Source organism: Apaloderma vittatum, unplaced genomic scaffold, assembly GCF_000703405.1.
Source record: "Apaloderma vittatum isolate BGI_N311 unplaced genomic scaffold, ASM70340v1 scaffold45063, whole genome shotgun sequence".
NCBI lineage: Eukaryota > Metazoa > Chordata > Aves > Trogoniformes > Trogonidae > Apaloderma > Apaloderma vittatum.
The window spans coordinates 1215-13055 of record NW_009708287.1 but is presented as its reverse complement, the minus strand read 5'-3'; the positions used below and the strand labels follow the sequence as shown (position 1 = coordinate 13055).

At 46.1% G+C, this 11841-nt stretch overlaps 1 protein-coding gene across 1 annotated transcript; it reads left to right on the top strand.

Moving 5' to 3' along the window:
* Positions 1 to 496: 496 nt before the first annotated feature.
* On the top strand, positions 497 to 4673 carry LOC104271728 (ALK tyrosine kinase receptor-like; the record flags this gene model as incomplete). Its single annotated transcript, XM_009866491.1, has 5 exons — positions 497 to 598; positions 1790 to 1924; positions 2484 to 2574; positions 3766 to 4168; positions 4366 to 4673. Coding segments are annotated over 5 exons (1039 nt in total), but the record flags the coding sequence as incomplete, so codon positions are not given.
* Positions 4674 to 11841: the final 7168 nt, after the last annotated feature.

The following is an 11841-nucleotide window of genomic DNA, read 5'->3' as shown; positions in this document are numbered from 1 at the left end:
ACCTGAATTGTTCTATGATTCTATGATCCTCATCAAGCTCCTCATTCTTATAAGGAGTTTTGGATTTCACTTGCCATGCTGTAGCCTCGGTACATATGGGACAGGCTTTGTTTATTTTCGGTGGGGATGCTCCAGGTGACTACCTGTGGGGTGAGTTGAGACAGAGATCTTGCTGTGGCTGAAAAGTGCAGAAGCATGGCTTAGCCAGCAGCAGTTTACCAAGTAATTCACTGCGAGTGTGCATGCAGGTAGGGATAACTTGGGTTCACTGGACTGGGCCTAAAGCAAGATAGATCATAGCAGCCCTTCCATGGTCTGCCCATTTCCACTATTTTTCTGAGAAGAAACAGGTCTCTTCAGCATTTTCTCTGCCATGCTATTTCACCACAATTAGTCTCTCTGGCTCATAAATTCAGTATTTGTAATTATAAAAATCATGAATTAATGGCTTTTTCTGAATTCTTGGCTGACTCTTTGTTTCATTTGTTCTTTGCAGAGCCAGCTACTATCGGAAGGGGGGTTGTGCAATGTTGCCCGTCAAATGGATGCCTCCTGAGGCTTTCATGGAAGGGATATTTACATCAAAAACAGACACGTGGTGCGCTTCCTTTCCTTTTCTTGTCTGGTCTGTCTGTCTGTGTTGTAACTCCTTTTGTAAATTGTGAATATTTTGTAAAAAACTCCACACATTCTTGTTCATTTCTCCTTCACAACAAAGACAAGCTGGGTCTTTCAGAGGCAGTAATTTTGGAGGAGACAAAGGAACAGGGAGATCAGACCTGTAAAAAGGCAGGTGCTGCTGGGGAGGTGAGCGGGCAGGGAGGTTGAGGCAGATGCTGCTTTGCTGCTACAGGGAGGAAAGCGTAAGTCCAACAGTGAGGAGAACAGCACAGGAGCCTGCGGACAGGATCCATCCTGCCAGTCGGGGAGAAGGGCATCACGGACAGTGGCTTTCATCTTTCTTCTGGCCTGCAGCAGCACTGTAAGCTCTTGAGCTGCTGGTGGCCAGAGGAGGTGAAGGGAAATGGGTGGAGCAGGAGGCAAGAGCTCAGGATACGTGTCGAGCTGGTGGTGGGGACATGGCTTCTGAGCAAGCCCCAGCAGAGGGGTGGAGGTAAACTCTCTCGTACAGCTGAGCTGCTGCCTGGTTTGGCACCAAGCGAAAGAGTTTCCCACTGCTGCGTGTAGCTCTTTGCAATTGTAATCAACAAGGTGGTGATTTCCAGGCGGCTGACCCGGTGAATGCTTTGGAGAAGGTCTGGTCCCAGCCATTGCTCCCAGGGCTCTGCAGTCCACACCACACAGGCCCAGGGCTGTCGTGGTAGCTCGGGAGTGTTTTTATTGTACTCTGAGCTGGGGGTTGTGAGATTCAGTAGGGATTCACTGGCACTTATTTCATTCAGGGTAGCTTATTCAAGAGGTAGAGTTTGTCATAAGTCATCAAGCCATTGCTCCACTCAGTCCTGTCTGAGGCAGCAACCGGTGTCTCAGAAAAGCGTAACCTGGCTTTCGCATTTGTTACATCTAGTTGAACGCTGCTGAGTACAAGGGCGAAGCAACTATATTTACCTATTGATATCACAGACTTCAGTCACTTAACAGCCAGCTGCTAGTATTCATTAAATGATTCAAAGCCCACCATTACAGCAGTGCAGCTTATTTATGTTTGAACCCTGCACAAGCTGCCTGAGCACAGACCGCAAAGAGCAATGCTGATGGTACAGTGCCAAAGGGTACGGCCTCTCATTCCCATGTCCTTCACTTTGTTTTCCTTCACTTCTGTATTCAGGTCCTTTGGCGTACTGCTGTGGGAGATATTCTCTCTGGGATACATGCCCTACCCTAGCAAAAGTAACCAGGAGGTTCTGGAGTTTGTGACCAATGGAGGAAGGATGGATCCACCTAAAAACTGCCCTGGCCCTGTGTATGATATTTTAACTTTGATGCATGCATGTAAATAAGTTTCTCTTTCAAATGCTCTTCTCTGGTTACTGACTTTTAAGATTGATCATACAATGACTGGCCAGCTTTAGTGGATTTGAGTGCCAGTGACTTTTCTACTATTTAATTTTTCTGTCTGTTTTGGGGGATAATTCAAGGTCCCTTTGAGAAGTACTGGCCACTGCTTGTTTGGTCAAAGATGGTGCAATATTTTGTGTCTTAGCTTAGCTGTTAAACTGCAAGTGCTCTTCACAGGTAGGGAAAAAAGCTCTGTTAGCTGTAGCCCTGCCTACCTTTAGTGAAATGTCCAAGGGATTTCAGGTGGGTGAGTTATTTCTCTGATGTGCTGTGGATTTAATCCCACCGGTGGCCACATTTCACTGGTTACCAGTACATCAGTTGCCTGACTCCAGTGTTGGCAGAGCACTTTTATTTATTAGAAGTCAGAGTGGCGATGTGCGCTTATGTTAAGCTGCAGTGACTAGCTGTCATGTACCAACAGGATCTGCCATTCATGAGCATCTCCTGTTCTGCTCTTTCAGTTATCGCATAATGACCCAATGTTGGCAGCACCAGCCTGAAGACCGGCCAAATTTTGCCATAATCCTGGAGAGGATTGAGTACTGCACTCAGGTATTGGCATTCATTAATCTCAGATGGGATGGGTGGAGAGGATTCTCCTTGAGGAGCAGTCTAGGCAAGCCAAAACAGGAGATGAGAAGGCAGCATTGCATTACTGCAGTCACCAGTCCAGGGAGACTGATGTCAGCCTGGGATATTTACCTCATCATGTGGTTGATCCTTCTTGTCTTTCACTGCTGAAAGGCACAAGCTGACACAAGCTTACTCCGCTTTACAAATAGCAGACCTGTAGCTCTGCTTCTGCTTATAAAGCCACCAAGACCAACAAGGAAATGAGCTAAGATAGGCCAGCACTTGTACGTCCTTCACATCAGCCACTCGATCCCAGTGTTCACCCTTAAGACACGGCCAGCGCTGGGCAGGAATAGTCCTGGATCAGAGCACCCTTTGCGGGTGGCTTCTGCAGGTGTCAGCAGTTTTCTGAGTCTGTCCGCACTGGAGAAGGCCGGTGGAGGAGTGAAGCAGTTTGGAAAATGTTTTGCTGCCTGCATCTGCACAGACTTCTTGCGGGGCATCACATAGTTACTTGCTTTCCTTCACTATTGAGGAGGCTTGGTCTGTTTTTCATGTGTGTGTTTGGATCCTGGGATCGGGAGGCATTGTTTTGTGCTACCTGTAGCTTGGCATGGTGTCTAGCAAGAATTAAAGGTTGCCCAGTTCACCGCATTTTCTCTCAGTTTAATTTTCAAAACGGCTTAAATAGCTCAGAACCGCAGTCCCTATGGATTTGGGCTTCAAGGGGTCTGCCAGTATTGCCTTCTCTCTGCATTCCCATTCCTCTCTTGCTGTGCGGAGGCAATACTTTTGTGGCTGAAACTTTCTCAATATTATCTGAGAATGTTATGAACTTCAAGATGATATAGATTCCAAAAAAAAATCCCACAGGAAATTTCACTGGACATAAAAAATGTTTTTCATTGTTTTCGTGCCTCTGCTGTTCTGTGCTGAATTTTAGGGTTGATTTTTTTTAAAGAGTTCGGTTTTAAGGGTATCCCATCAACATCTCATGGCTAGCTGCGTTTTGTCAGCATCCTCTACTCATGGAGTGTGGGCTCTGGGTGGTGGGAATGGTGCTCTGTGATCATAGCTTGACAGCTGTCAGATGTGTCAGGGTTTTTAATTGAGTCCGAGAATGCACGATAGTAGCAGACTGTGAGAAATTCTAATTGTTTTCCCTGGCAGGATCCAGATGTCATCAACACTGCTTTGCCGATAGAATATGGCCCAACAGCTGAGGAGGAGGAGAAAGCAGCGATGCGTCCTGATGATCCAGAAGGAATTCCTCCTCTCTTGGTCTCCACACACCAAGACAGAAAGGATGACAAGCAAACTCTGCCATCTCCACCACCCCTGCCATCAGCCATCACTGCTGGAAAATCTCTGGGGAAAGTGGGAGCCTTGGAACCACCAGTGCCAGGAAGGGTGCAGTCAGCCTCCACGGGGGGACATATCAACATGGCCTATGCCCAGTCCAATCCCCCCTCTGAGCTGCACAGAAGCCGGGGCTCCAGAAACAAGCCCACCAACCTCTGGAATCCAACCTACGGTTCCTGGTTTGCCGAGAAGCAGCAGGCCAGCAAAGGCAGTTCTCTGCTGGAGAAGGAGATGCCCGAGAGGGAGAATTTGGGACAGGAAGGAAACTGTACCATATCAACATGGCCTATGCCCAGTCCAATCCCCCCTCTGAGCTGCACAGAAGCCGGGGCTCCAGAAACAAGCCCACCAACCTCTGGAATCCAACCTACGGTTCCTGGTTTGCCGAGAAGCAGCAGGCCAGCAAAGGCAGTTCTCTGCTGGAGAAGGAGATGCCGGAGAGGGAGAATTTGGGACAGGAAGGAAACTGTACTGTGGGGCCCAACATTGTGACTGGCAGGCTGCCAGGCTCCTCCCTGCTATTAGAGCCATCTTCCCTAACAGCAAGCGTTAAAGAAGTGCCTCTCTTTAGGCTCCGCCACTTCCCCTGTGGCAACGTCAACTACGGATACCAACAGCAGGGCTTACCCTTGGAAGCCTCCACGCCACCTTGCGCCAGCAGTTACGAGGACCCTGTCCCTCGAAACAAGAGCCACATAACCCAGCAGGGGCCATGAGAGCCCTCAACCTTCTTGACTTTTCCTCCGGTGGCCCCTGAGCCTTGAAGAGATGTCCTGTTACCCAATACACTGCGAGCGATGGAGCCGACAGCGTTACCTTCCATTTTGTGCCAACTTGCTCCAAAAGTGCCACCCTCGATGCTGTAATTTCACCTTAACCCAAGAGGCTTCAAATCACCGGAGCCCCAATACAGTAACAGAAACAAGGGGGAGGGAGGAGACAGGAAAGAGATGTTAACCACGAGGCCCAGCTGCTATCGCATCAACTCATACGCATGGTTGTCGTCATGCCCTTCCTGTGAGCTTTTCTCAGTTGTGTGTTCTCTGCTTAAGTGTAAAGCCGTGGCTCACTTGCCTTGAGTGTTTCATGTCTGGGGTTTTCTGTGCCAAACTTGTGGTTGCTGTGGAATGCCTGGAGATCTCCTGCAGCTGGCAGAGGTTGTAGTGGGTTTGGGGAGAGAGAGTCCCCTATCTGAACCGAAAAAGGACAGAGCAGCACTGAATGGCGACGCGACGGCACATTCCCAAGTTGTGTTCCAGCTACAGTCCAGTCTTCGAAAGTCCTTGAATGTCCAGCGGCCATGGGGGTGTTGGCAGGGCAATAGAAAGACACTGGTAGTACCACAACGCTTGAAAGAGAGCAGAGAGGAAGCACAGAGGATGTGTGTGGGTGCTAAGAGGCGTTCTGGGTTGGGGTGGGGGATGTTTGGCTGGGGCTTTTGTTTTTTGTTTCATTTTGTTTTGTCTTCCTGTGCTTAAGCACTAAAACTGAGTAAAGCCCTTTAAAATTCCTTCCGTTCTATAAAAGTAGGAGTGTCCTTCATCTGGAACTTGTGTGTCTCAAGTGGAACCAAGGTGAAGTTTTAAAGGACTGTGGTCACGAGACTCTCACCATGCCCTGAAAATGCACAGCCACCTGCACACCTCAGAGGTTTGCAACAGCCTCTGACACACCCTGTTGCAAACAAAAACATAAAAGGCAGAAGACTACGGCGTGCCATGATCCGGATGCCAGAAACTGTATTTGAAGGGTTTAGAGCCCTGGTTCCTATAACAAAGTACGTGTATGATAGTGGTTTAAAGACAAACACTGCATTGACTCATTTTGTACACCTCGTGCATGAAAAATATTCCAGTTTAAGTGTATCGACAAAACATAGATGTAGGAAATAATTCATGTGTAAAGATGTGCAGTAGTAACTTCAACTTCAGGTTGCAAGGAGCTGTTTTAGCATGAACGCTATCCAAAAAAAAGGTGCCTGTTTCCATAGAAATGGGCGTACTGGAGCATCAGCAAAGAAATGTGGGGGTGTCCTTGTCCTTCAGCCCAAGACTCTTCGTTTCAGTGGAGTGACTCTGAACCTGGCCTTGGATCCAAACACTGAGGTAAGCCTCCTCTCTTTGTAAGGGAACAAACCGGAATCCAGCATATACGTACTCATAACTTTTAAGATGTGCAGATTGAAATTGGAAGGCTGCTACCCTTGTAAAAAAAAATTAAGAGGGGGAAGGTAGTGTGATCTACTAACCTGCCTTTCTAACACCCCTGATACACAGAACCAACCCCTTTGTTTAGGCAAATGCCAAAGCTGTGTGTAGCAGTGTGATGGTTCGTTAACGGGGCCGTGCTCTTCTGGTGGGAAGCTCGAGTCAGGGGCTGCTCAAGTTCCTCTGCTGGGGATCCATGGCGTGGCTGCTGCGTGGGCTTGGTGGGGATAACGAGAGTTACACTTTGGGTGTTCTGCTCTGCACATGGGCTTCTTTAGCCTGAACTAAGAGAGTATTTGTGAGAGTATTTGTGATCTCCAAAGTTACTAGGCTCGCCACTCTTGTCGTGAAATCGCCGCCAGGGAGGGATTCTGCCTTGCTTAGGACAGTGTTAGTGTCACACTCGTCAGTCTCTCTCTAGCTCAGAAAACTCAGTGGGGTAGTGTTTTAGAGTCTCAGGAGAGCTGATTAATGCAGGAGGTAAGCAATACCAGAACAATTTCTTACACTAGCATATTATTCACATGTAATAGCAATTTTCATCTAAATATTCCAGCTTTCTCATTTTCAGAAGGGCTGAAAGCTCCTCATTTTCTTCTTGAGCTCCTCTTTGCATAGAGGCACCCTGAGTGTTTTGCTGCCCTGCCTCTTACCTGTTACTGAGACCAGGATCTGACCTGGGTACTGATGAGTGTTCTTAAAGAGTACGTGAGAACAAAAAAGTTGCAAAGTTAATGATGTTTCACGAGCTGAAGTTACTAGCTCTTGGATCTGGGGCAGCAGCTCCGATGCTGTACAAATGCAGATAAGCTGCCAGTTTATGATGTTAAAGGTAGCATTTCTAAAGAAGCTTTAAAAGCATGAGCACCAAGAGATGATTATAAGCTTGTGGGGGCGAAGGGGGAAAGGCAGGCTTTCCCCAGCCATGGAGATAGCGTGATTACTGCTCTGCAGTTATTTTATCATAGAATTTCAAGTGAAATACTCTTACGGAATGGGAGTTGTTAAAAAAAAAAAGGATGGAACTAAACACAGTAATGCTTCTTACCTGTGGAATACGTGAGGAGATAATTCTGGTCAGGGGAAATAGTGAATTACTACTGAAATTCTCCAGTCTGCTGCGTACAGTGCATTGAGATAAATACCGTTCAGCACTAGCACTTGGCTTTAAGTAAGTGTCTGCAGTGTAAAATGCGTTCTTGTGGGACTTCTTTTGTGTTGGGTTTCTTACAGCTTTTTTCAATCCCCCCTCCTAAATCTTGGGACTCAGATGAATTCAGAAATCTAGTTTGAGCTTATCTTTTGATGTAAAAACCCCTGACATCTCTGAGCTCTTCCACAGCAAGTATTTAGTTGGCCCCTCCATGTGCTGTCCAGGTACAGTACCCCAGTTTGCAGAAATTGTTTTCTAAATATTGATGCTAATCAAATTATGTCACTCTGAAACAAGGACTGGAGTGTGTGTGTGTGTGTGTGTAAGAGGTTAGTTCACTCAATACAGTTGTAAGGAGACTGGCTTAAATTCTGCACAAGATGGTACTTCATACGATTTATTTTAGCATTTCTCTTACAAAACCTCAAGTGTTCAATGTTCACATTTCCTATGTTGAAATTTCTAGCAGTTTCATTCTAGCATATTTCCTATAGCTGTCTGCCGTTAACAAGAGCATTTTGTCCAGTCATGTACCAGTTATTTTTAATTTCTGTTTCTAGAAAGATTCACCTGTTCAGTTCTCAGAGCTGCAGGGACCAGAAGGGGCTTAAGTCACCATGAGCTCACCAGGTGAAAGCACCTGGCATGTGGAGTTCCCAAATTCCCTTATTAAACCCCTCCATGCTAGACTTACTTATATTGTTGTAGGACAGAAAAAAAAAAATTCAAGTTATTTTAACTCTCTTTGCCTGTTTTTGTCTATGACTTATTTTTTTTTAAATATAATTTATTGACACAATGTAAATTTTTTTAAAGGAACTTGGGTTTAAGACCGTTCACTGGCAATATTGACATTCTGGTCTTACTTGTTTTCCTCACTCTACAGCGGAAAAGCAGGAAGCAGTATGATCTACAGGATGTAAAGCACTGCTGGGAAAATCCTGTGCTGCCACTCTTGAAATGGCTTATTTCCATGTGGATGTTACCTGTTCCCTGTAGATGTTAGGTAGGTTTCTGATTCTGTAAGCTGCTGAAGGTAAACTAGGTTGGGATCCCTCTTTATCTGCCTTTCCTGTTGTCCCGTCGTCTTTCCTTTTCGCTGCGGAACCTTGTTTCTCCACCACGTGCTTGGAAATGAGCTGAGGCGAGAGGTTTGGGTGGTTCTGCTTCCTTGAGGACTGGTGACAGGAGAGGGGTTTTGCTGAGGTGAGGGGAGGTCATGGATCCCCCAGGTTGGAAGCGTGAGGGCTGTGTTAATTTGGCCGCCAGCCTTTCAGGGCGGTGTGGTATCGCGGGTGCGCCAGCCGCCCTGCCTGTGCGCTCACAGAAGAGCAGAGGCCAAGCACGAGAGCAGCCGCAGCTCTGCTGGGCACAGTCGGTTATACCCTGCATGATGTAAGAGGTCTGAAATGAGCTACGAAGGATTTAATTTTGCATGCCCGCTCCTGTTACTGAGCCTATCTCCTGGGTGACAAGAACCTTGCCGCAGGAATAGCATAAAACAGCCTTTCACAGCAGCAACAACATCACCGTTTGTCTGTCCCAGAGCTAAACCCATCACAGGACAACTGTCCGAATTGTCTGCATCTGGCTTCTTTTAGTAACAAGCTTCTTTATAGGAGTGTTTGTCTCATGTACAGCAGTTTATGCAACATTGTTTATAAAGGAAGGGCCTGTGCACTTCAGGGATACTATGAAGAAAAATACTAATATATGGTCATTGAGTATTTTGTATTGAATAGTGTATTTGTATTGTAAACAAGTGTAGTGAACCCAAGGCATGAAGACAAATAAAATGACTGTAGCTGGCTTTCTCTGTGTTGGGCTGTGTAATGATTGGATCGATGTCAGAAGGACAGCTCTGGACATCAGTTTTTACTTGGTAAGGTTACGTAAGTATTAAGGTTACACCAACACACAAAGGAGCAGGTGCAGTGTTTAACTGAGACAGCCACCTTTCTGGCCAGCAGCAGCATGTTTTAAGACTCATTTGCATCGCAAACATCATCCCCTCAAGTTTTTTACAGAGCCAAGTGCCATTCCTTCTGTTACCAACCACCAAGATTGGCTTTTACCTACAGTCAACCAGCCAGTATAAAAAGAGAGCAAAGTCTATAGTTGAAGAGAGCATTTGGGTGTTTTCATTCCTAAATGTTTATATCCTAAGGCAGCATGTTGCTTCAACTCTGGACATGGATTTTTGAGTAGGTCTAGTTCCAAGCTCTATTTTAATACTGTGCAGTGCCACTATTGCGGCCTGTGAAGAAGAAGTAGCTCCTGCCCTGAAATGCTCTCCTTTCTTTCCCTCCCTTGCTGTACCACTCCTATGCCACAGGTAGCTGCTTCCTCATGAAATCAGGTCCTTGTCATTAAGACTAGCTTATCTCTAAACCTTAGTCTCCTTCACTTGCTTATCCACATGCTCTTTCTCCTGCAGGACTGTGCTGTGGTTTAATTACTTCTTTCCTGAGCAGGCATCTGGCAAGCATCCCACACTTTGGTTCCTCCCTGGCTTAATGGAGGAGGGAGGTCTCCTGTGCTCTTCCAATAGAGATAGTCAGCAGACAGCCACTGCATCCTGCTTTGGATCTGGCACTGGCTTGCAATCTTTGCTCAAATTTCTATTTTTTTTTTCCAGAGCTGTCTTTCTGCAGTGAGGCAGGAAAAGAGATATGGGTAGGTACACTGCAGTGTGGCTTCCACGGACACAGTTTCAGTTCCCACCTGGTGTTTGACAAGGCTTTTGCAAAATCTGAACTCTTTACAAGCCATGATGTAAATGCTCACAGGTAACAGGGCTAATTTGTGAGAAAAACTAGGTTATCTGCAGTGCCAGTTTTGGATCCTTGTGCCTCAGATCTTGCTGGTTGGCAACACTTTAAAAGCACGGGCTCCCTGCCCAGAAAGCCACTACTGTCGACAACTGCAAAGCAATCACTGAATCCAACTGGACTGGACTCACTAGAAATGAATTCCCCATCCTGGGACACCTCAGTTCTCATCCTGTCACACCTGTAACCTCTCCTTTCCAGCCAGTGTCCAACAAAGCTTGAAAGATTTCATTGCTGAGAGCAACCCAAGAAGTACATTTTCTGAAACTGGACCCCAGAGGCATGCTGTGGAACAAGGACAAGCCTCAAAGTCTGCACAAGCAGCACAGAATTGCTGGGGACCATCTGTTTATTTATTCATAAAACAGATAATATTTTATTTATGGTTTATAGGGGCTTTGAGGATCATTTGTCTTTTTTCTAACCAGTATGGGGCTGTGATTGTACAGACCTCAGTACAGCACCTAATTTCAAACTTCACTGCCAGTTATTTTCAGAATTTTTTTTTAATGACACCAAGTGTCCTCCTGCAAGGGTTGGAGAAAAGGATTATGACAATTTCCCTTGGATTTAGGGAAGCACAAATCCTTTCACATCACCAACTTAAAGACAGCCATCAGTAATCCTTTCTGTAATGGAGGGACTGATTTATTTCTTTTTCAGGCCACAAAAATTCACAGTGCTGCTTGCTTCCTCGCAGGAGATTCTCGGCACTACCAGAACAGTTCGGGCCTGGTAACAGTGCTGACTTGCTCCTCTGACCTACAATGCTCTAAGCTGGTTTGAGCCAGAGCTTTCAGGAGAAGTGGAAATTGAGGGGAAAGCACACTGCACCAATGCCCTGAGAGTACCTAAGCCCTCTCCTCTACCCCTCAGGCAGGATTCCTTGAAGTCCCGCAGTCTGTGCTAGCCCAGGCCATTGAGACCCCACTTCCAGATGCATCAGGTGTAGCTACAGAGCTGTGGAAGGTGCAGCCTGACACCCTTGGAGGAGAAAACGCTCAGAAGGAGATTACTCCTGTATCTTACTTCATCTGTGCAAGATGCTTGTAACAAACTGCCTGAGGTTGCTGCCTTACCCCACACACTGATTTCCTCTACATAACCCCCGAGAAACTCCAGCTCCCTGTCAGGTAAAGCACTTACAGCTGTCCCAGCTTGTCAGGCAGGAAAAACAGCCTTTCTGGTAATGAGTGTTCCACCACAGAAACTCAGCTGCCCACCCAGGAGCACAGGGCTGGGACAAACCACTGAAATGGGCTATAGCGATGCTTTGTTTGACAACTGGCAGTTCTGTACCCAAGAACTAGAAGATATTAAAACTTCTGGTTTACATTCTGCAGTAGTTGTTCCATCCTGGGTCCTGTTTGCCTAATTTGTAAATAAGAGAACTGAGAGGACATACATGCTGTAAACAACCAAATGAAAATTCTCTTTGCCATATAATTCACCAGGATTTTGTTTTACTAATACCAGCAAGAAGCAGATATTGGACAAAGTAAAGTCCAGTGCAACACTGAATATCTGCATCTTCAAATATAAAGCATTACTTTTTCTTTTACATTCAAAATTTACAGCTTTTATATTCAATTAAAAATTCCCATAAGTTAGAATACAATATGCATTATTTTAAATACAGCTCTGGAAAAATAGCTAGAGCAGTATTTAGAGATGATAGCAGCAGCAGAATTCT